Below are 23,547 nucleotides of genomic sequence, written 5' to 3'. Positions count from 1 at the left end.
ATTTAGCTAGTCGGAAAAATTCCGGAACTGACTTAAGTTGAAAGGTCAGTTACGCCATGGCCAAGATGGCAGCCTCCATGGCGGGGAGTGGAGAAGATACATTTAGAAAAATATTCAAGTTTTACAAGAGAAGAAACCCTCCGCCAGATTTCAGCGATGTCATTGACTTCTCCAAATTTGTACCGAGTGACAAGGTGAGGTAAATGTGAAGAAATGGTAAGAAAAAAGAACAATTCACAAGATTCACGTGATAGAACCTGAGCCTTACTAACAGGTTAGCTTGCGCATGAAAATGTCTAATGGGCTTTTGGGTTGAGGGGGCGTTAGAAATGAGGATTTACGAAACCGAGACCTCCGGAAATGATTCATTGGATGCCAACTTGGTGTTAACAGTAGTGGAAAGAGTACTCACACCATTTAGCTATTTATTCAAAGTAGTGAAACACCGTAATGAAAAATAGTAACACAATAACTGTCTTTCAGAGGATGGATGGATGGATGGATGGATGGATGGATGGATGGATGGATGGATAGATATTAACTAGCAAGAATAATGGTCCACAGTCCATGAAAATATGAAAAACACAACAAGAAAAGATTCTGATTTTCATTTTATCCCTCTTTCTGAAAAGCTAGCACTGTACCAATGGATGCCTTTGGCCGTCTAGTTTCATGTAATGCCAGTATATTCAATCTAGCTTTAAAACTCAGCCGTGTACAGCCTCTGAAAGAGTAATGTTAATTGCATTACATTTTAAAGAAATGATGTGCGAATGAATATATAAGAAATATTTTTTCACACATCATTTCTTTAAAACTAAAAATTAAATGACACATTAAATACAGACACACACACACATATATGTAATGTATCATTTAATTTGTGATTTATTTATTTATGATGACAATGTATTTTTTTATTTATTTAAGTATTCACAGATAGATAGATAGATAGATAGATAGATAGATAGATAGATAGATAGGAATAGATAGATAGTTTCAGCCCTTAAAACTGTCCATAGATGATGTGAGTGTGGTCATTTTTGCAGAAAGAGGTCAGGAGATATTCTGTCTTCAGTTAAGGATATTTATTAACACACTGATAACAGAGAACATGTACATGGATCTCAGTCTTATGGGAAATTGCAGTCTGCAAGCAGTTAGCTGCAACCACCCGCCAGAATGAGAATGCCTGACTTACGATTATACAGAGTTTTAAAAAGAAATGTGCAGCTATCTGATTGGTCAAAACAGGTGGTGATCATCGTGGTTTAGAGTTTAGTGCTCCCTCCTTGGTCCACAGGCTGGTCCCAGCCTGTTGGCACACGACCCATCCAATCCATAGGAGACAGCGCCCTGAAAGAGAAGATAGCTAGACCCCCCTCCATATGTAAATAATGTGTTACCTGACACGAGATATCTTAAGTTTCGTTTTCTGTGTTTTCTGAGGTTACTGAAGGTCACATTGCCTGTGTGGCTATGTGTGTGCAGCTTATAGTTACTGGAGGGCATGTTGATTGTATTACTATGTGTATGTAGCTTATTAAGAGATGAGAGTAAATATGTAACTCTAACAGTGACACAATGAAAGAAGTATTGCACATTCAAACAAACAATACAAATGCAGATTTATCATCAAAAAAGTGCTTAATTTCTAAGCCTTTGTTTAAAAGGTTCTATTGATAAAACATTTAAGATATGGTAATACCAGTAACCATAGACCAGATTATTAATTAGTGTCACTGTATGACAGCAGACATGACTTTTAGGATAACTGTAAATGCATCCATAATAAAATGAGCATTTCCTCACATGTCCTCTTCAGCCAAAGAGATAAGATAAAGGAGATAGGGAAGGAAGCACTTAATTTATAGTTAAGTTAAGAACAAAGTTAAGTCAACATCCCTGACAGACTCTGTAACTTTTTTTAGATCTTAAGTTCCATGAATGAAGAAAAACAGTTGTTGCATTAGATCTCACAGGGGTCTCTATTTTTCTGGCAGACAACTCTACATAGCCTGTACTTCATAAAGGTTTGACTGGAAGTAAAAGCTGTGGCTTGACTCAATATTTACATCAGCCACTTCAGCAGAGCTGATGATTGATGTTCCTTTGTGTGTTTGTGTGTACGTGTATGCTTGCATGCATGCGTCTATGTGTGCATGTGATTGATAGATACTTCCAGCTAAACTGGACCCCCTTGCAGTGAGTGATCAGCAGGCTGCAAGAGTTGGATTACAGCCTGTCCGACACTGGAGAGCCTTTGGGCTGCAGGGCTACCCAGGTAAACACAGGGCACATGGAGAGTTCTTTATCCAAATAAAGCTTAAATATAAAGAGTTCAGCACACTCTCAGACCAAAACTTAATTTTCAATGCATCTTAAAGTCTTTCAGTAACGTGTTGTTTCCCTAGGATTCTCCAGAACAGCTTCAGCTGTCCATGTTATACATTCTCAAAGTGCGTGGAACTGAACTGAAGGGATGAACAACATTCTTCCAAAAGATGTTCCCTTAATTGGTGTTTTGATGTCACGTGACACCAAAATGCCCCAGATTTGCTGTTAAATTTGGTTGACGTCAGATTACTGCGAAGGCCCTTTTTCATTTTCCATTTCTATAACCCAATACTGTACCTTTGTGTGTTGTTTAGGATTCATCTTCATCCCCAACCCGTTCTTGCTGGGCTCCCAACAGTTCTGGGTCAGACAGTGTCTGAAGACCTACCCTCAGAAGCCCAACATCTGCAACCTGGATGTGCACATGTCTCCCTCTGACACCCAGGACATTTGGGGCAAGAGTGTACATGGCCTCAGGTGAGACCAGCTGTCGCTCATTCCCTCCCGACAGCCCCAAACTAGGGCTAGGTCATTGTTACCTTATACGCGACAGCATTCTAATTAAAAGCAGGGAGAAACTGCTTGCCTAGCTCAGGCAAATTTTTTTTCATTCTTGATCAAGCTAGATGATCAGTCTCCCTCTGCTTCCAGATTTTGTGCTAAGCTAGTTTCAGTTCATCACAGATCTACATGACACACAGATAAAATTGAGTAATAGTGGTCTTGTGCAGTTCTTCAGCTTCAGGAAGTCTGACTGCCACTGTTTCATTATCAGCCTAGATGGAGTCAATCTACTGCCTGCACTCTGCTCAACTGGTTTTTCCCTTGCTGCTGTGCAACATGTAGCCACTTAGGACTAATCAAATAATCACAGAAAAGTCAGTAACCATTGCAAATAGAGCCCAACAAATATGAAAAAAATGATGCAAATTCCTCATAGCTCAATGAAGAGAACTGCGGATGGGTGGGAGTGGTGTTCAGTAGCTGGTCAATAGTGGAGAATAATATTCTACAGCATTCCAGCATTCGCTGTAATAATCTTGGAAAAGTAATCCTTGACATGGTGTTGTTGAAATGTTCAACCATGTCATTTAAAAAACAGTCATAGCTGTATGACTCAAATGACCTCATAATATTACAGAACTTCTCTTCGGCCTTGTCATTAAGGAATCGGTTTTGAACCAGAAACTCCCTTTTAGTCTTTGTTAAGATTAGGATGGCATCAAACATCACACAGTGATGGTCAGAAATAGACAATTCTAATACTGAAACATTGTCAAAGTTCAACCCTGTTGTTATTACCAAGTCCAGAATTCAGGATATATATATGTGTGTGTGTGTGTGTGTGTGTGTGTGTGTGTGTGTGTGTGTGTGTGTGTGTGTGTGTGTGTGTATCTGTGTATGTATGTATGTATGTATGTATGTATGTGTGTATGTATATATGTATATATATGTGTATATATATGTATGTATATATATGTGTGTGTGTGTGTGTGTGTGTGTGTGTATATATATATGTGTATATATAATGGAATGGAAAGCTGCAAATTCATTCATAAGAAATTGATTATGAATTGATTATGAAGCAACTGATTTTGCATTTATTTAATGATTAATATTGTTTTATTAGCAGTAACTTACAGGCTGTGTTAGTTCCAAGTTTAATATGTGCAATAAGGTCATTTCAATCAGTTTTCAATAAACATTGAACCAGTCCAGCCCTTGACTTGGAACAATGTTTTTTAATTTTGGCCCTCTGTATATTTGAGTTTGACACCCCTGATTTACATGTTGGTTAATTTTAAAGCTGTCCAGTAAATTCACAAGCACCAAAGCTTTGGAGTAGAGTTGGGTGGTATCGAAACATAATTCATACCCGAAGAAATTATATGCACATGTAACGAAAACACAAAAATAGCGCACATCAGCGGTACTGCATCTGCTAATTTAACCACTTCGCGCAAACCACAAAAGCCCAATATCATATGAAAGCAGAGAGTTTGATGATCACGCAGATGTCTGCCTCCTCACTGTGCGACGAAAACTTGGTGAGCTAGCAGCCAAAGAGTAGCAGAAAAAAACTTTGCTAAATCATAAAGTATGTTTTACCTTTGCTGTTTTGTGGTCAAAAGTTATATTCCAGCCCGAAAAAACGCTGCTCATGTCTCCTCCTATGACTCTGCGTTAGTTTGAGATCAATCACTGGTTGTTTACATAAACAGGGGGTTACTAGAATGGAGGGAGCACTCTTCATGCAATGACCTATCTCTGGCCTTACTGTCTCCTGGATCGTCATTGGTGAATTTGGGCGGGTCGCTGAGCTGTTGATCAGCATAACCACGCAGGACTCCGCTGAGCAGCCGAAGTGTTATTTTACTGTTTTATTTCCATTTCGTCCTTTTATGAGAGCTAAGAACAATAGCAAGCAGAAAAAGGCTGAAAATGTGTTTTCAACAGAGGAGTTTCTCCGTATGCTTGGACAAGATACAAATACTCTGCCCAGATGCGCCTAAATGAGCTTATGGACATACCTGTGTTAAAAGATCTGTAAAACTGCTCAGGTTCATTTTATAGCATGTACTTTTGCACAGCCTTTTTCTCAAGTAAAAATTCAACCAGATACATTGAACAGAGTGGACTTCATTTTAGTTATGACGATGCTACAATTATGGTAGGTCCCTATAGACCTATATGCGCAGCATTGTTTTTTTAAAATTAAGATTAAGATTACTTTATTGATCCCTGCACACACTTGCTACAGGGAGGAGACTGCACACACGCCATGCTTCGTGAAATTATTTTCTTTGCATTTAACCCATCCTGGTAAGTCTTCCTCCGTGGCAGACCAGGAGCGGTGGGCTGCCAGCCGACGGCGGCACCCAGGGACCCAGTTCCTTTCCGTCACCATTGGTCAGGTGGTGATCTTCTTGCGTGTTTTTTAGTTTGGGTTTTTTATGGAGGATACCCCAAGTGAACACGGGGAGAACATGCAAAGTTCACACAGAAAGGTCCCTTTTTCCTCGAGCAGCAGGCACCGAGGGCATGGTGGAGGACACGCCCCACTGCGCCCTAGGCAAGAATCGAACCCGGGACCTTCTAGCTATGAGGCGACAGTGTTACCACTTGTCCCACCGTGCCACCAAATGATGACGGTAATGAAACTGATACCGTTGCTATTTGTAGATACTGCAGGATACCTTATTACTGGAATACCGCCCAACCCTACTTTGGAGTCACTCTTTTTGTTGATATGAATATTCATGTCTCCATTTGAGATTCATCTATCATATATAGTGATATTAAGTATGATATGGTCTGAGAATTTCTGCATGAACAGCAATGAATAGGCTTTGTGGTCTATGTTGTGTAATGATGATTGTGCTTTGAGCTCAAGACCAAGACATACAAATGATGTAAATTCACCCAGGTCAATGCCATTACACACAAACTTTGTAGAAAAAATGATGGCAGTTCCTCCTCCTTTTCTGTTTTTCTGACGGACAGGCTCAAAGGCTGTCTACTTGTGTGTGCTGTCCTGTGTTGGTACAGCAGGCCAAGACCATGGCACAGGTTGGCGCTGAGCATTCTGCAGCCAGTGATGTTTGGATGCATCCCATTGGGCTGAAAGTGTTGTGAACTAGGATTGGGCGGTAATCCGGTAATAAAGTATCCTGTGGTATCTAAAAATAGCAACGGTATCAGTTTCATTACCGTCATCATTTGGTGGCACGGTGGGACAAGTGGTAACACTGTCACCTCAAAAAAATGCTGCGCATATAAGTCTATAGGGATCTAACATAACTGTAGCATCGTCATAACAAAAATGAAGTCCACTCCGTTCAGTGTATCTGGTTGAATTTTTACTCGAGAAAAAGGTGACTGTGCAAAAGTACATGCTACAAAAAGAACCTGAGCAGTTTTACAGGTGTTTTAACACAGGTATGTCCAGGTGCTCATATGGGCGCGTCTGTGCAGAGTACCATTATCTCGTCCAAGCACACGGAGAAACTCCTCTGTTGAAAGCTTCAGGGCATTCAATCGATCGCAACTGGACTTTGTCAGTTTGTCTTGGAAGACGTTTCGCCTCTCATCCGAGCAGGCTTCATCAGTTCATGCGCACCGGACTAGATAGGACAGCTCTAGTCCAATGAAATGGTGTTAGGTTCTAGTATTTATCCTCTGATTGAGGCCAAACCCCCAAAACCAAGGATGGTATCACTCTATTGTGAGGCAAACGATCCCCCATTAAGGCGGGATAGGGTGCGACCCTTGGGTGTCAACGACAGTCGTCTGCCTCGTTAGTGTCCCATTCTTGTCATTGGGAGGCTCCTTGAGCCATGTGTGAATGGCTTGTTGTTTATTTTCAGAGGCTAAGTTTTTGAATCTCTTTGGAAGAGATGAAAGGACAGCATTGTATGTGGGAGATAGGTGGTGTCTCAGGCCTCCCCCTCTGTTCAGAGATGGTTTTTCAACCTTGACATGGATGGCTTCTCTCACTCCTCTTTCAAACCATCTGTCTTCTCTGTCCAGAATATGCACATTTTTATCCTCAAAGGAGTGTGCTTCCTCCTTGAGATGCACAAACTTATGTCATCACTATCTGAAGATATCTGTAAGAAAGTCATAGAATTCACATTGAAAGCCCAACTTGCCCAGCACAACAAAACTAAAGACAGACAAACAAAGAAATTTCAGAACTTGCAGTCAAGACACAACACTTCCAACATACAACTGCTCACCTGGAGGCAAAAAAGTGAAGACTCAACACAAAATGAGTTACAGAATAGATGGGTTAAGAATCTGTCTGACAGAGTACTTACCCAGCCGGAGAAGGAGGTTTTAGCTAGAGGACTGAATTTTGCCATGACATTACAACAAGTCCCAATAGTTGATCTGATCACGGCAACAGAATCAGCTATAAAGAAAAACAACCTAACAGAAACAGAAGGTGAACAGCTCAGGTTGAAAGTGTCGGCAGCTCTCTCCAATGCTAAACCTCCCCCTTCAAACCTCACCTATGAGGAAAGAAAAGCCGTGGCATCATTCAGCAAGGACGAAAACATCACAATCTTGCCAGCAGACAAAGGGAGATGCACGGTAATTCTAAACACAAATGATTACCAAGACAAGATTCTTTCACTACTCAATGACAGTAACACATATGAATGCCTGAAACGAGACCCAACCAGTGGGTACAAGAGAACAATCATAGAATATCTGCAAAGTTTACAGAAAGACGGAGCCATTGACCGTTTGCAATATCACAGGTTATACCCACAAGAGTCCATCCCAGGCATCTACAGACTCCCAAAAATACACAAAGAAGGAGCGCCTCTCAGACCTATTGTCAGCAGCATCAACTCTGTGACATACAACATTGCTAAGTTTGTGGCCAACATCTTAGCACCACTGGTTGGCAGTATGCCACACCACATCCAGAATTCTATGGACTTTGTAAATAAGGTCCGGGACTTAAAACTAGACCCATCAGAAACAATGGTTTCCTTCGATGTCACATCGTTGTTCACATGCATTCCAACTCAGGAAGCAGTGGAAACAGTGAGGCGGCAGTTGTTACAAGACAACACTTTGCAGAACAAAACTACTCTTAACCCAGAGCAAATATGCAATTTACTGGAACTCTGCTTAAAAACCACCTATTTTCAATTTAGGGGGAGGTTTTACAGGCAAAAACATGGGTGTGCGATGGGTTCACCAGTATCCCCCATTGTGGCTAATCTGTACATGGAGAACATGGAAAGAACGGCCCTGAACTCTTTCAAAGGAACAACACCAAGTCATTGGTACAGATATGTGGGTGACACATGGGTAAAAATCCAAAGCCAAGAAGTGCAAGCCTTCACCGAGCACATTAACTCAGTGGACAAGAACATCAAATTCACTCAAGAGGATGTCAAGGACATGAGTTTGCCTTTTTTGGACTGTGATGTCCACATTGGAGAGAACAGGAGCCTCCATATTGGGGTTTACAGAAAACCTACTCACACAGACCAGTACCTCCTTTTTGACTCACATCACCCACTGGAACACAAACTAGGTGTTATCAGAACTCTCCAGCACAGAGCTGATAATGTTCCAACCAGCCAACAGGCCAGAGACAAGGAACACAAACACCTGAGGGATACTCTCAAAACTTGTGGTTATCCCAGCTGGTCTTTTGTGAAAAGTTCAGCCGCTTCCAGAAAGAACAGGGTGACAGAGGAAGAAAAGAGAGACAGACGGCATAACATTGTCATTCCATATGTGTCTGGTGTATCAGAGAAACTCAGGCGAATCTTTAACAAACACAACATCCCGGTACATTTCAAACCTGGGAACACTCTCAGACAAAGGCTGGTGCATCCCAAAGACCGGACACCTCATACTCAGAAGAACAATCTGGTGTATGCAGTCCAGTGCAGTGAGGAATGCACAGACTTATATATTGGGGAAACAAAACAGCCACTGAGCAGACGCATGGCACAACACAGAAGAGCTAACTCTTCAGGTTTAGACTCAGCTGTTTACCTGCATCTCAAGGAGGAAGCACACTCCTTTGAGGATAAAAATGTGCATATTCTGGACAGAGAAGACAGATGGTTTGAAAGAGGAGTGAGAGAAGCCATCCATGTCAAGGTTGAAAAACCATCTCTGAACAGAGGGGGAGGCCTGAGACACCACCTATCTCCCACATACAATGCTGTCCTGTCATTGCCCAGCTTACAATGACCTGGATGAATGAGAATATTCACAGGCATGTCCTCTGTTGAAAACACTTTTTCAGCCCTTTTTCTGCTTGCTATTGTTCTTAGCTCTCGTAAAAGGACGGAATGCAAATAAAACAGTAAAATAACACTTTGGGCTGCTCAGCAGAGTCCTCTGTGACCGCTCTGCTCATGCATGAGACCGAGCGGTGAAGCTAACTGCGTGGTTAAGTTGGTCAATAGCTCAGCGACCTGCCCAAATTCACCATAGAAACACCAATGACGATCCAGAAGGAAGTAAGCCCAGAGATAGGTTATTGCATGAGGAGCGCTCCCTCCACTCTAGAAACCTCCTCCTTTTTATGTGAACAAGCAGGACCTTTGTGATGGATCTCAAACTAACACAGAGTCATAGGAGGAGACATTAGCAGCGTTTTTCGGGCTGGAATAAAGCTTTTGACCACAAAAAAAACAAAGGTAAAACATACTTTTTTAGCGAAGTTGCTACTCTTTGGCTGCTAGCTCGCCGAGTTTCCGTCGCACAGTGAGGAGGCATCTTCGTGGTCATCAGACTCTCTGCTTTCATATGATACCAAGCCTTTGAGGTTTGCGTGATGCCGTACCTTTGACGTGCGCTATTTTCGTGCTTTTGTTACGTGCACATATAATTACACATATTGCACATATTTCGTGGGGTATGAATTATGTTTCGTTTGGGTGGCAATGCTTGGTAGAGGCTTTAAACTGAGTTTCTCCCCGTCATTCTGGTATGCTACAAGTTAGGACTGGTGCTTCTTCGCATGAGCATTGACCATCTGAACTGCGCGCATGTCACGCTGCCCTGCAAAGCGATTTTTAATTAGTCACGGTAATACCATATACCCCGGAAAAATGTGGGGAAAGTTTGACGGTATCAAAATTTGGATACCGCCCAACTCTAGTGTGAACAGTTCCAAAATTTATATTGTAAATAAAACTAAATAAACTTTCTAATTTCACATATCCCATGGTTGAGGCATGCCACTGTCAGCCATGTATTCAGGGCAAGGAGTCTGCTGAACAGTCAAATGTCTTTTTTTCAGGACCTCAGAGCCAGTTTTCCTTTGAAGAATGTCAAAAGATCCAGCATGAATAATAATCTGCCTTTCACTTGGATGTGTATGGAGGATAGCAATTCTGTTAGCTTCCCTGTCAGAAGTGTCATTCATAGTTAGATTGTCAGTCTTTGCCATTCTTACATATTGGTATTGGTGCCCTCTTATTTAATTTCTTGATTTTGTGGCAAAAAATGTCCACCCAAATCCCAGCTGGAGTGGATGCTCTTGGTCTGGCGCCGGAGCTGTGCCAGTAAGAAGCATCATTAGGGAAGGCTGGTTTGGGAGCCTCAACAGCTGATCTAATGGCTTTAGGACAAGTTTGAAAATGAACGTCTACTCTTCATCTTTGCTTGTGGCTCGAGATTACATTAACCACTATTGCCATAACACAGAATGTGTTTGATCCTCTCCACAGTTTGCCTCTTTCTGGAAATAGAGAACCAAAGACTCTTCTGGAGAGGCTGCGCTGGGTCACTCTGGGGTATCATTACAACTGGGATACCAAGGTAAGGAACACACCCTGCTTTGTTAGAGGATTGTTGTAATTGATGTGGAATTGTAGAGTTGTAAGTGCAAATATGAACTGCAATATGCTGATCATAAATCAATATCAGTATATTTACATTACTATTAGTATATTTGCACCACTTGCATTTTTAACACCTCACTGAAGACATGTCACGTGCCAGCCAAACCCAAACCAGTTCCATACCACTGTGTAACGAGCGTAGGTGCAGGCGGAGAGGCTAGCAGGATTAGCAGTTAGCGGAGGCTCAGGTTGGTGAGTTAGCTCAGAGAGTCGACAGGCGGAGAAGTTGGGAATTCACTTAACAGTTTTATTCTGTAATATGGAACATCGACCTTACAAAGCCAGGTCTCCACGGCGCTAAACATACATGTGTTGTAAGACGTAGACACCATGACCAGCACCAACTCATTACTCATTACTCGCTCTCATTAGCGATAGCCATGTTGCTGCTGTGTGTGTGTGCATTTCTGCAAAAGAAACAAAAGGGGAGAGGGGAGGGAGCTCCTGGCTATGGAAACTCCTGGGGGGCAAAAGGCGCGTCGTAGCAAGAGAAGAAAAACTCGAATTTATTATTTTTTTAAATCGCCCACAGCAAAAATTCAAATTATTCAAAAAAATCGATATATCGCCCAGGCCTACTTCAACCATCATCCCATTTCCCAAGAAGCCAAGGACCACAGGACTTTACGACTCCAGACCCATCGCCCTGACCTCTGTGGTCATGAAATCGTGTGAGCGCCTTGTGCTCTTACACCTCAAGGACATCACCTACCCTCTCCTGGACCCCCTGCAGTTTGCCTACAGAGCCAACAGGTCTGTAGACGATGCAGTCAACTTCCTCTCCACTTCCTCCTCCAGCACCTGGACTCCAAGGGAACCTACGCCAGGATCCTGTTTGTGGATTTCAGCTCTGCTTTTAACACCATCATCCCAACCCTGGTTCATGGGAAAGCTCTCCCAGCTGAGCGTGCCTGACTCCACCTGCAGGTGGATTACAGACTTCCTGTCTGACAGGAAACAGTGCGTGAAGCTGGGGAAACACGTCTCCGACTCAAAGACCCCCAGCACCAGATCCCCTCAGGGCTGCGTTCTTTCTCCTCTGCTCTTCTCCCTGTATATGAACAGTTCCAACTACAGTCACAGTCCGTCAAGCTCCTGAAGTTTGCGGACGACACCACCCTCATCGGACCGTCAGCAGGTGAAAGGTTGACCATCTGGCGACCTGGTGCAACCAGAACAGCCTAGAACGCAACACTCTAAAGACAGTGGAGATGGTTGTGGACTTCAGGAAGATCTCAGCCTCACCTGCCCCCATCACCCTCTGTGACTCCACTATTGACACTGTGGAGTCTTTACGCTTCCTGGGAACTATTATATCCCAGGACCTCAAGTGGGAGTCGAACATCAGCTCCCTCATCAAGAAAGAGGATCAGAGGATGGCTATGGCAGTTGAAGAAATTCAATCTGCCAAAGACAATGATGGTGCACTTCTGCACAGCCATCATTGAGTCCATCCTCACCTCCTCCATCACCATCTGGTACACTGCTGCCACCGCCAAGGACAAGGGCAGACTGCAGAGGGTCATTAGGTCTGCAGAGAAGGTGATCGACTGCATCTCCCGTCTCTTCAGGACCTGTACACCTCTAGGACCCCAAGGCATGCAGGAAAGATTGTGGCTGATCCCTCTCACCCCGGACATAAACTCTTTGAGACACTCCCCTCTGGCAGGATGCTCCGGTCCATCAGGACAAAAACCTCACGCCACAAAAACATTTTTTTTCCCGTCTGCTGTCAGCATTATTAACAGGGCCCGGAAGCCCCCCTGACACTCTTCACACTCCACCTCTGCCTCTACTTGTCACATTGACATTGCCATAACTCTACGCGTTACATTAACGCTCCCCTTGGATTTCCTTGTCCTCATTTGCACATTTGGCAGCTGTACTGCTCTTTTTATTCTGAAAAAACAGATTGTGTCTACATATTTATATTGTTATATTTTTTACTTTTTAATAGTTTATTTTTCGAAGATTTGTCATGCATCAACATCACCAAAACAAATTCCTTGTATTTGTAAAATCGTACTTGGCAATAAAGTTTTTTCTGATTCTGACATTACTCTTTATCACAAAATATTAATTCCTTCACATTTCTCAAACAGTTATGTTATTTCTTATCAGGATGTGAAGTCCTCTGACCACACAGGTATGCATCCTTTGACATGAAAAAATTAGATATTGATGGTGAAGGTCAAAGAACAAGATCACTGTGACCTCACATCTGTCCCATTCTCGTGAGCACAATTTAACAGGAGTATCTTGAGGGAATTTCTTCAAATTTGGCACAAATGTCTATTTGAGGATAAACTGATTAGGTCATAGGTATAGGTCATTGTGAACACATAAAAATTATGACAAAGTTTCACAAAAATGTCCCATAGGATAAAATTATAGTGATGACATTTTATATCCAAATGGTCAACGGTCAGCTTCACTGTGACATCACTATGTTCTGCAACAGGGGTGTCAAACTCAAATACACAGTGGACCAAAATTTAAAAAAATTGTTCCAAGTCAAGGGCTGGACTGGTTCAATGTTTATTGAAAACTGATTGAAATGACCTTATTGCACATATTGAACCTGGAACTAACACAGCCTGTTAGTTACTGCCAACAAAACAATATTAATCATTAAATAAATGAAAAATCAGTTGCATTCATTTCTTATGAATGAATCTGCAGCTCCCACAGGCTAACAACAGCCAAAAAATAATTTCCTTCAAAGAAAAACCAAAAATGCCCAAAGAGTGCAAAAAGTCAACATATATTAAACCTGAGTGTGCTGCTCTCTGATGCGCACTAGTTTAAACCAGATACTTGAACCTGGAACTAACACAGCATATGACACCGTTTTTATCTATAAACAACATTGAACATTGAATACAAGAAAATTCATTTCTTCTGGCTCTTTATGCAGCTTTTCCAGAGTGATTTACCTTTCATGGTGTTTCGTTTCAAAGGGTCTTCTTACATTATATTCTTTCATGACAGCCACGCAGACTATCTCCGCACAGAAGACAAACAGCTTTGTTCTTCATATCTGCAAACACATACTCTGCCTCCCACCTGCCTTGAAAACCCGTTTTCAAAGTCCACCGCCTGTTTAGCCATTTTTCAGGGAGAGGGTAGCTGAAAGTTGACCACAGGTATCGAGCTCCATCAGGCTGCTGATGGACGAGTGGGGCAGGGACTCGCGCTCGCAGGTTTTGAATGACGTGCCAACGCATTGGCAGTGCATTGTGGGATTTGTAGTACTAGTGGTGTGTGCAATATACAGGCGGGCCAGATCTAATAATAATTAGATATTATCATGAGGGCCAAAGATAATTCCATCACTGGTTTTGGCCCCCGGACCTTGCTCTGGCTATTATTCCACACCATAACCCAGGAACAGAAGGGGAGATTGTGACCATATTTCACATTTGGTCAGACACAGAATTGGTGACACTAATCTTGGAAGCCCACTTTGAAACTGTGGTGCTCATATAGACCTTCTGTGCTGCTGGGTTGAAGATTTTTGTGAAGCATCCACATTTTACAATTTATAGTTTCTTTGCAGCAACATCCATCTTTGAAGTATTGTGGTTCACCGCAAGCTCATTGGTTTTGCTGATATTGGGCTGCAGATTATTGTCCTTTCACCATGTGAAAAAGGTCTCTATTAGCCATCTGTATTCCCCTGTAAAAATGGTATCTAAGTGAAGACAGCATTTTTCTCATTGGACATTTTTCTCTGCAATCATACATATATGCTACCAGGTGGTAATTCTAATTTTAGCCCATTTACAGTTTTTGAGAGGCTGTTTTTGGAAAGATTTGGCCTAATGTCTTGCTGTTGCAAAGACTTCTGGTTGTCTGTTTTGTTTGTAAAAATATATTGAAAGAAAATCATGTTAGTTAACATATGACACCTGTTACAACATATCTTTTCATGATGCTCTTTTCTTGTAATGCACCAAATGTTTCCTTTGTTGTCCCTTTCACAGACTTACTCTGCCAACCATTACACTCCTTTTCCAGCTGATCTCCACTTGCTGTCCCTCCAAGTAACAGCTGCATGTGGGTTCCCAGGGTTCAACACAGAAGCTGCAATCCTCAACTACTACCGATCTGATTCATCTCTGGGAATCCATGTGGATGAATCTGAACTAGATCACAGCCGTCCTCTGCTGTCATTCAGGTGAGAGAGGAGAGTAATCTTAAAGTGAACACTGCTGAAAGAAAGGGATTCTTCAACACATCACAGGTTTTAGGATGCCAATGCAGATATTTGTTTTATTAAACCTGCAATTCAGACACTTGTAATATGGCGAAAAAAAGTCTTCATTGCCTGGTTAACTACGGAAAAATATTCCAACCCCCTCACTATATGTCTTGTTGTCTGTTTTTATAGTTTTGGGCAGTCAGCCATCTTCCTTCTGGGAGGCATCTGCAGACAGGACCCCCCCACAGCTATGTACATGCACAGTGGGGACATCATGGTGATGTCTGGACAGAGCCGCCTCCTTTACCATGCTGTTCCACGCATTGTTCCAGCACCCCAGGGACATACAGCTTCAGAGATGGGAGGCTGCAGCCTGGCCTCACCTCTTCAGGACAGCACTGTGGTGGAGCCAGTGTCAGAGGAGGACTGGGTGGTATGCTCCAGGTACATCCAGAGCTCCAGAGTGAATGTGACTGTCAGGCAGGTGCTGGAGAATGGCCAGAGCTTCCCAGAAACACCCTCTTCTCATCAAAGGACTGATGCAGGCAATACAGTATGGTACCATGATGGACCAGCAGATGGAGAGAGTGGGAAATGGAAGTAGTAGTAGCTGTGACTGTTGATACTGTAGAGACATGAAACAGACCATCTTGCTGTAACACTTGAAGAAATTATGTTGCTTTGCAGTGATATTGCATTACTTTACTAAAAGGCAGAAGCCACTCAAGTCTGATGTGCTCTTAATACCTTGGCTAGGTCAGATGTTTTTATTTATCCATACAAACTGTTCGCTGACTTGGGCCTGTCTTGGGTGACAAAGAGATTATCCCCAAGAAGAAGGCAAAACCAAAACTCTGGCGCTAGCCTACCTAAACAGTCAAGCCCCTACAACTTTATACTGATTTGTAGTGGATATCCCAAAAACTTGGGATGCTGTGTAAAACACAAAACATTATCTGATAATTTGCTAATTCTTTTTGACATATACTCAGTTGAAAAACACACAAAGACAATATAATGAATGTTTTACCTCAACAACTTCATTTAATTTTGTAAATATATGGTTACTTTGAATTGAATTCCAAAAATTCATGTGAAGTTGGGACATGGGTAACAAAAGAGTAGGAAGGTAGTGTAATGCCCAAAAAACACCTGTTTGAAACATTCCACAGGTAAAGAGGTTAACTGCTAACAGGTGATGACTGCTGTTGTCACTGTGTTCTCTCACACATTGAAGCAGACATGAAACAAAGCCCTTGAAATTAAAATGTTTTTTTGTTTGAAGGATGTTTGATGGTGTTCACATCCATGCTCGATGTTCAGATGGAGTATTTACACATAGTCCTCCAGTTTTAGGACAATTGCCCCAAACATACAGCTTGTTTGTTGCAGTTCCTTTAATGCCAATTAAATGTTGCAGTCTCTGCCATAAGATATGATGGTCAGTGATGTCAAATGCAACACTAAGATCTAACAAGTACAGAGACAAGTCCTTTGTCTGATGCAATTGAAAGGTCATTTGTAACATTGAGCAGCACTGTCTCTGTGCTATGACACACTCTAAATTCTGACTGAAAAGCCTCCAATAAACTATTGTTGTATATAAAGTCACACAACTGGTTTCTCAAAGATTTTAGAGAGTAAGAGGTTAGAGGTCTGTAGTTGGTCTCAAAACAATGCAGAAAAAGTAGTCCATGCATTTGTTACTTCCAGGCTGGATTATTGCAGTTCCTTATCAGGCTGCTCCAATATATCCCTTGAGACTCTCAAGATGATCCAGAATGCTGTGGCATGTGTTATGTTGTTATGTTATGCTGTTATAGAATTAGACTGCCAGGGTACTTCCAATGATACACAGGGCTCTATTTTCGATTCTGCCGCCAGCGCAGTACAGGGGTGGCGCAAAGTCAGGTCCACTTCGCCAATGGGGCGTGGCGGGGCAGACTTTGGTATTTTCGTGCACTGCACTACCGATGCAACTACTCCCCCTTCTCATCTCAGTCCCACCCAGCGGTGCAACTCGGAAGGAGGGAGGGGAGAAGGCATGGAGTGGGTTTGACACAGCCGAGTCCAACCTTTAAAAACGCCGCTGGCGAGGCGCATGGCAAGTTTCGAGGATGACTGAGCCCACGCAGGAAAGTGTCCGGTGCCCAAACTTCTCCCAGAAGGAAACCCCAAAACCCAACCAGTCGAGGCAGATGGCCGCCAACCCAGAGCCTTGTTCAGCTTGAGGTCTCTGCCTGTTACAAGATAGTTTGTCTTCAACTTCATTCAACTTGCAAGAAAAAATTCACAGAATACAGAGAGAAGTTCAGAATATATTGATATTAATATAATCAATATTGACCAAGAGTGCGTTACACCATGTAGTGTACTTAGTCTTACTTGATGTTAACACCAATGCTAATTACAGCAACATTGACTCTAGGCTCAGAAAGCTGGATACCTGTAATTATTTGAACTTTTCACTTAGGAGATGGTGGATGTAAAGTTGAACTGTGACAATTTTTATTGCCCAACAGCAATTATTTAACAACTCTAGATCAGTGTATAAAAATAGATCACAACAACAAAACCCTTTCAAACTAATAAACAAAATAAAAGTGCAAATGAAAGTGTCCCTTCTTTTGGGTAAAAGCAGAGTTCAGTTCTTTGTGAAATTCTCTTTTGAGAAAAGGAGATCAAAGTTCCCTTTAAATTGTGTGTGCACACTGCTCTTATGACTACCCGGGTAGGTTTTTAAAGTGTGTTGTGTTTTATCTTGTCGCAAATACACCACCGTCACGTCTCCACCTTCACATACGAGTCGGATGTTAATTCCTCGCGAGAGCGTGGCCTTGAAAGTGACATCACTTCTAGCACCCAGGCACCAGGTCAGAGAGTCAGAGGAGTGTCGTCTTGGAAAATAGGGCAGCGACTTACCGGACAAAAGGTAGACTTCTTCGCTTAAGATAACTCATAATGGATTTTACAAGTTAAATTTTACTAGTTAAAAAATATTGATGGCCAGCTAACGTTCTGGGGCCTCATTTATAAAACTTGCCTACGCACAAACCGGGGCTTGAAAGTTGCGTACGCAACTTCCTACGCAAAGGTTGTGATTTATAAAAATAAACTTAGCGTGAGAATGTGTGCACCGGTACACCAACTTTTATGCTTGCGTACAAACATTTTGGAGACAGGGGGAACTGGCGGTGCAGATGGTGAGGTGGTGAATTGAAGCCAGATTGATCTCATACATTTAATGTCATCACATATCAGACTTATAGACCCGCGTAATCATAAACACCCAAGTCTGCAGTGTTATAGATGTGTTCCTTTAGTGAGCCGTTAGGCCTACTACTGAATGCACAATGTTCATATATCATACTTCCATCTTCAAATGATACAGAGTGGTGGATGGCACTGATGGATTAGTATTAAATGTGACAAGGTGTGTAACAATCATTCAATTTGCTGAGTAAGCATATAAATAGTGCAGTGACACTCATGCGTAATGCTGCACAATGGATGCGCTGGCACTGCTGGAAGATCACGCAAATGGTAGGATCAGGATGGAGAGAAGTTTTAGGGACCATGGAGATTTCCTGGCCCATGATGATGACTGGCTAATAAGCCGATTTAGATTCCCTAGAGCTGTGCTCTTGGATCTGTGTGCTGAACTGGGCCCAGTGTTAGATAGACCCACCCGCCGGAACCGCGCCATCCCGTACCAAGGATCGAGGCTATCTTGGTGTCCAGCGGTGTGGGCTCGTGTGCTCCCTTGCCCCCACCAATAGCAGATGCGCTTCGACGGTGCCATGCCACTTTCTTTTCTTTTCTTAAGTTTATTTAAAGAGGACAGCGCACATCAATCATACATTACTGTAAATGTGCCAGTGTTAGCCAAAGGCTAGTTTCCAACTGTAGTCCTCCGGCATGGTGTTAAGGGCCATTGAGGCATACAAGGGTCATAATACATAATAAAAACAAAACAAAACAGAAAACAAGTACATAGGAGAGATAGAATTTGAGGTCAAAATACAACATATCAAGGTACTGAGAGAGAGACAATCAATACAAAACTACCGGGACAGATACAACAGACAGTTATACATAACAAAAACCATTATGTGCGGTGCCATTAAAAACAAGATGAAGGGATGAGTAATTGAGATGAAGGTGCAGCAGTGCAAAGACCAGAGCAGGGTTTCTTGTTGGAGTTGTGCTAAGATGGGTTGAGAGACATAACGAAACCATAAAGTGCTATAGTGCTCATGGAAAGTGCTGCAGTGCTCTGCTTGTAGAAATTGTTGGAGTCAGGGTTAGCTGTCAGATGTGAGTAAATAGAATAGAGGTGCAACAATGCAAAGACCAGAACATGGGTTATTGTTGGGAGTTATGCAAGATGAGTTATGAAGAAGTAGTACATATCTAAAGTGCTGCAGTGCTAAAGTGACTTGAGAAGTGTTGCAGTGCTTCTTATGGTTTACCCATGTCACTGCGTATGTCTGTGAGGGAACATGCGCAGCGGCATGGGAAGCTAGGTACATACAGTTAACAATGATTACAGGTCTGGCTGGACTTGAGCCAGTCTTTTAAATGCCTTTTAAATATAAGAAAAGAACAGCAGTCTCTTACGGAAGTTGGCAGGCCATTCCAGATTTTGCTGCCTCTGACTGACAGAGCAGACTGTGAGAAGGAGGTGCGCCTAAATGGAATTGCGCAGTCTCCTCTTGTAGTAGCTCTAGTGTTGGTACCGTTGGTGAATTTATGTTCAAAAAACTGACTCAGGGGTGGAGGTGCCAATCCGTTCACAATCTTATACACACAACATGCAAGTTTAAGCGTGATAAGACTGTCAAAGCTCAGTAGATTATGGCGCGTAAGGATGTCACAGTGATGATAAGAGAATGATTTTTTGTCAAAAATTTTCAGGGTTTTTTTTATAGAGAGATTCAATTGGTTTAAGTATGGTTTTTCCCGTAAAAGACCAACTTGTGAGACAATACTCAATATGTGAGAATATCATAGAGTGCATGAATATTTTTGCTGCTTCTTCAGTTAATGAAGATCTTATTTGTCTGAAATTGCTCAGATTAAGATTAATTGTTTTGCTTACTTTTTTCACATGCTTTTCGTAGGATAGGGTCGGTTCTAGAATGACTCTGAGGTACTTAAACTCTCTCACCAAACTGAGTTCCTCCCCTCTCAGAAATACATTGGAGTTTTGCAGAACAACAGGTCTTTTAGAAAAAGCCATACAAACAGTTTTTTTTGCGTATTTAGGTACAGACATGAGGCAGTGAGCCATTCTTGAACACTGGACATGACAGATGTTAGTGTCTTAGACACCTCACTATAGCTTTTACCATGAGTGAGGACAACGGCATCATCTGCATACATCTGGAAATGGACATTATTACACACATCTGGCAAATCATTTATATACAAAGAGAACAATAATGGCCCAAGTATGGAACCCTGCGGAACTCCAACAGAACAACTGAGATAGGGGGATTTAACATTACTGACACAGACACATTGTTTTCTATTTGATAGGTAGGATCTGAACCACTGAATAGCTTCTATAGAGAAGTTAAGGTGGGATAGTTTAGACAGGAGGATCTGGTGATCCACCGTATCAAAAGCTCTTTTTAGGTCAAGAAATACTGCCATGGCACAGGGACTGCTGTCTAATAAATGCCTCACTTTTTCAGTGAGCATGCAGGTGGCTGTTTCTGTTGAATGCAGGGCTCGAAAACCAAACTGCATGGGGTGCAGAGGGGTGTGACCTTTATCCAGGTGTTTAGTGATTAAACTGACAATCCACTTCTCAGCCACCTTAGAAATAATGGGGAGAATGCTTATGGGCCTGTAGTTTTCCATATCAGTTTTGGCACCCGATTTAAAGATAGGTGTAACCATAGCAACCTTCCATTGTGGTGGGACGGTGCATTGACTGATTGACAGGTTGATCAGATGTGTGAGTGGTTTTATGAAATGGTTGGCATTTGTTTTTAGAAAGTTACTATCCAGCCCATAAGCATCTTTGGCTTTTGAGGATTTAAGAGATCTAATTATCTTTCCCACCTCTGCTTCAGTGATTTCCTCTAACCTAAAAATAGGGAGGTCATTTTTGATAGGACACGGTGTGTATGTAGAAGGTCTAAACAGTTGCACAATTTGGGTGACAGAACTTATGAAGTATGCATTTAGTGTTTTAGCAAAAGTGAGGGGATCTTTCACCAGAGCATTATTAATTTTCAATCCAAGGGAATTGTTGGTTTTATTATTTAATCTGCCTGTGAGTTTATTAATACAGTCCCAGACCTTTTTTCCATTACCTTTGTGACTCACTTTTTATGTAAAATTTGGCTTTTGCCTTATGTAGGGTTTGAGTTACTAGGTTTCTAGCATGAGAGAATTGTTGCCTGTCCGTGGTCAACCCCGATTTTAGTGACTTTTTGAGCAGTTGGTCTCTTTTTTTCATTAAGTTTCTACAGTTTTCATCCATCCATGGTAGGGTTACCCTTTGCCCTTTTCTATAACTCCCTCTTCTGGTGAAAGCTTCCATCACTTCGCTGATTTTGGAGAGGAAGACAGAGCAGCCAGACTCAATGTCATCACACAAAAAGATTTCATCCCACTCAAGGCGCTTTAGAGCCATAAAATATTGTTGAAGATTTTTTGGAATAAAACTAGCAAATGGTTGGGGCCTGAGAGGTCTGTTTAAGCGTTTTTTAGATAATTTTCTGGAGAAAAATATTATGTTGTGATCTGACATTCCAGTTAGAAAATTATAGGTTTTTGTGATCCTTGCTGCTCTGTTGGAGAATAACAGATCTATTCTGGTTCTAGAGTGACTGGTGACCCTTGTAGGTTGCTCTATTAATTGTGAGAGATTAAAATGATCTGTTATTTGCTTGAGATTTTTCCTGCCCTTTTTATCATCCCAGTTTACATTCAGGTCACCCATAATGATTACTTCCTTATTTAGATTGCAGGTGTTTAAAATAGTTTTTAATTGCTCATAGTACTCTACTTTAGCAGAGGGATGGCGGTAAACAAAGCAAAGTGAAGGACATCTCTGCTGACAGGGTGATATTTACTCCAACACACTCAGCCTGAATCTCATTCGGCCATTTGATCTGTTCACAGTCCAGTGTGTTCTTAACATATAACAGGGCCCCGCCACCTTTCCCTTTTACTCGATCATTTCTGAAGACATTATAGCCTAGCATGCTCACTAGAGCTTCAGGGGATAGTGGCTTAAGCCAAGTTTCAGTTAGACCCAGATAGTCAATGTTCGAGTGCATAAGTAGATCTTCCAGCTGTTCACGCTTATTGGTCATACTGCGGATATTTAGATGGCCACAAAACAGTCCTTTCACTTTGCATCGTGGATCCCATACAGTTTTTGCCTGCTTGAGTGTCTGAAAGAGTTTTGTAGCTCGATGCTTTTTGTAGATGGTGTTTCTGGGTTTTACCTTGTTGAGCTGCTGGGCTGTTGGGTGAGCTGCTGCGCTGATAGTGCTTGGATGTAACAGGTGAGCCGCAGCTGCGGTGACGGTGTGAGGATGGTGAGCGCCTCCGTCAGCTCCCACCTGCTGGACCGTCTGCCCTCGGCGCGGCCCCGGTGGAGTGACGGTGTCAAGATGGTGGATGCTGCCGTCCGCTCCCAGCTGCTGGGTCGTCTGCCCTCGGCGCGGCCTCGCTGGGTTAGCTGCTGCTGAGTCAATGGCGTCGGGGTGGTGGATGCCGCTGTCAGCTCCCAGCTGCTGGGCCGTTTGCCCTCGGCGCGGCCCCGTTGGGTTAGCCGCTGCTGGAGTGATGGCGTCGGGGTGGTAGATGCCGCCGTCAGCTCCCAGCTGCTGGGCCGTTTGCCCTTGGCGGGGTCCCGCTGGAGTGATGGTGTCGCAATGATGGATGCCGCCCGCTGGGAGAGCTGCCACTGCTGGAGTGATGGCGTCGGGCTGGTGGATGCCGCCGTCAGCTCCCAGCTGCTGGGCCGTCTGCCCTCGGCGTGGCCCCGCTGGGTTAGCTGCTGCTGAGGCGGTGGTTTTGGGATGGTAGACGCCTCCATCAGGTCTGTGAGCAGCACGGCGGACTGCGGCAGTAACAGCAGGGAGATAGTACCAAAACATCGGAGGGGGTAGGTGAAGCAGAGCCAGCAGTTCGTGAGTCTGGCTAGTTGTTAACTCTGCTGGATAGGCGGCTGTCGTGCTGCTGGTGGCTGGGTGTACCAGGCTATTGTTAGCCTCTAGGTGCTGTCTCAGGCCTAGCCTTTGTGGGCCAGGATTTACCTCCACATCGCCTGCTAGAAGTGCCATGATTGTCAGGAAAAGCAGTCCTCGTGTCGTATTTGCTGGAGTTGTTGTATCCTTTTTCGTGGGGGTGGAGGGTGCCCTGGCTCATTCGTCATGTAGGACTACCGAGTACAGTAAATGCTGACTTCCAGGTGCCGGTGAGAAAGCGTTGTCTTTGTTATTTTCGATTGTTAGTCGCTGCTGTGTTGATAGTGAAAACAAGCATATAGCAAAGACGACACTCGGTATCCAACTAATTGACGCTTTTGGCACAAACGCAGTACCTGCCACCCTCTGTGTGTGCTTGGCAGCCATCTTGGCTTACCAA

The 23,547-nt window shown here is 42.9% G+C and overlaps 1 protein-coding gene across 3 annotated transcripts in view; it reads left to right on the top strand.

Annotated features, from left to right (window-relative positions):
- Positions 1-48: 48 nt before the first annotated feature.
- Positions 49-23,547, top strand: part of alkbh1 (alkB homolog 1, histone H2A dioxygenase) — a 246,835-nt gene continuing 223,336 nt past the window's right edge. The window contains exons 1-6 of one of the 3 annotated variants that reach the window (XR_011603029.1): positions 49-194; positions 2,176-2,284; positions 2,652-2,814; positions 10,554-10,644; positions 14,714-14,907; positions 15,121-15,735. Coding sequence is in view for 2 of the 3 variants with exons in the window: in XM_070978875.1 (XP_070834976.1) it covers positions 57-194; positions 2,176-2,284; positions 2,652-2,814; positions 10,554-10,644; positions 14,714-14,907; positions 15,121-15,535 (1,110 nt within the window). In the remaining variant the exon portion in view is untranslated. Of the gene's footprint in view, positions 195-2,175; positions 2,285-2,651; positions 2,815-10,553; positions 10,645-14,713; positions 14,908-15,120; positions 17,539-23,547 lie in introns of those variants that run through there. The other 2 variants (XM_070978875.1, XM_070978876.1) reach the window with 2 other exon arrangements.

Source organism: Chaetodon trifascialis, chromosome 14 (assembly GCF_039877785.1).
Source record: "Chaetodon trifascialis isolate fChaTrf1 chromosome 14, fChaTrf1.hap1, whole genome shotgun sequence".
Taxonomy (NCBI): domain Eukaryota; kingdom Metazoa; phylum Chordata; class Actinopteri; order Chaetodontiformes; family Chaetodontidae; genus Chaetodon; species Chaetodon trifascialis.
Note: the sequence above shows the minus strand (reverse complement) of the source record. Positions and strands in the feature narration are given on the sequence as shown.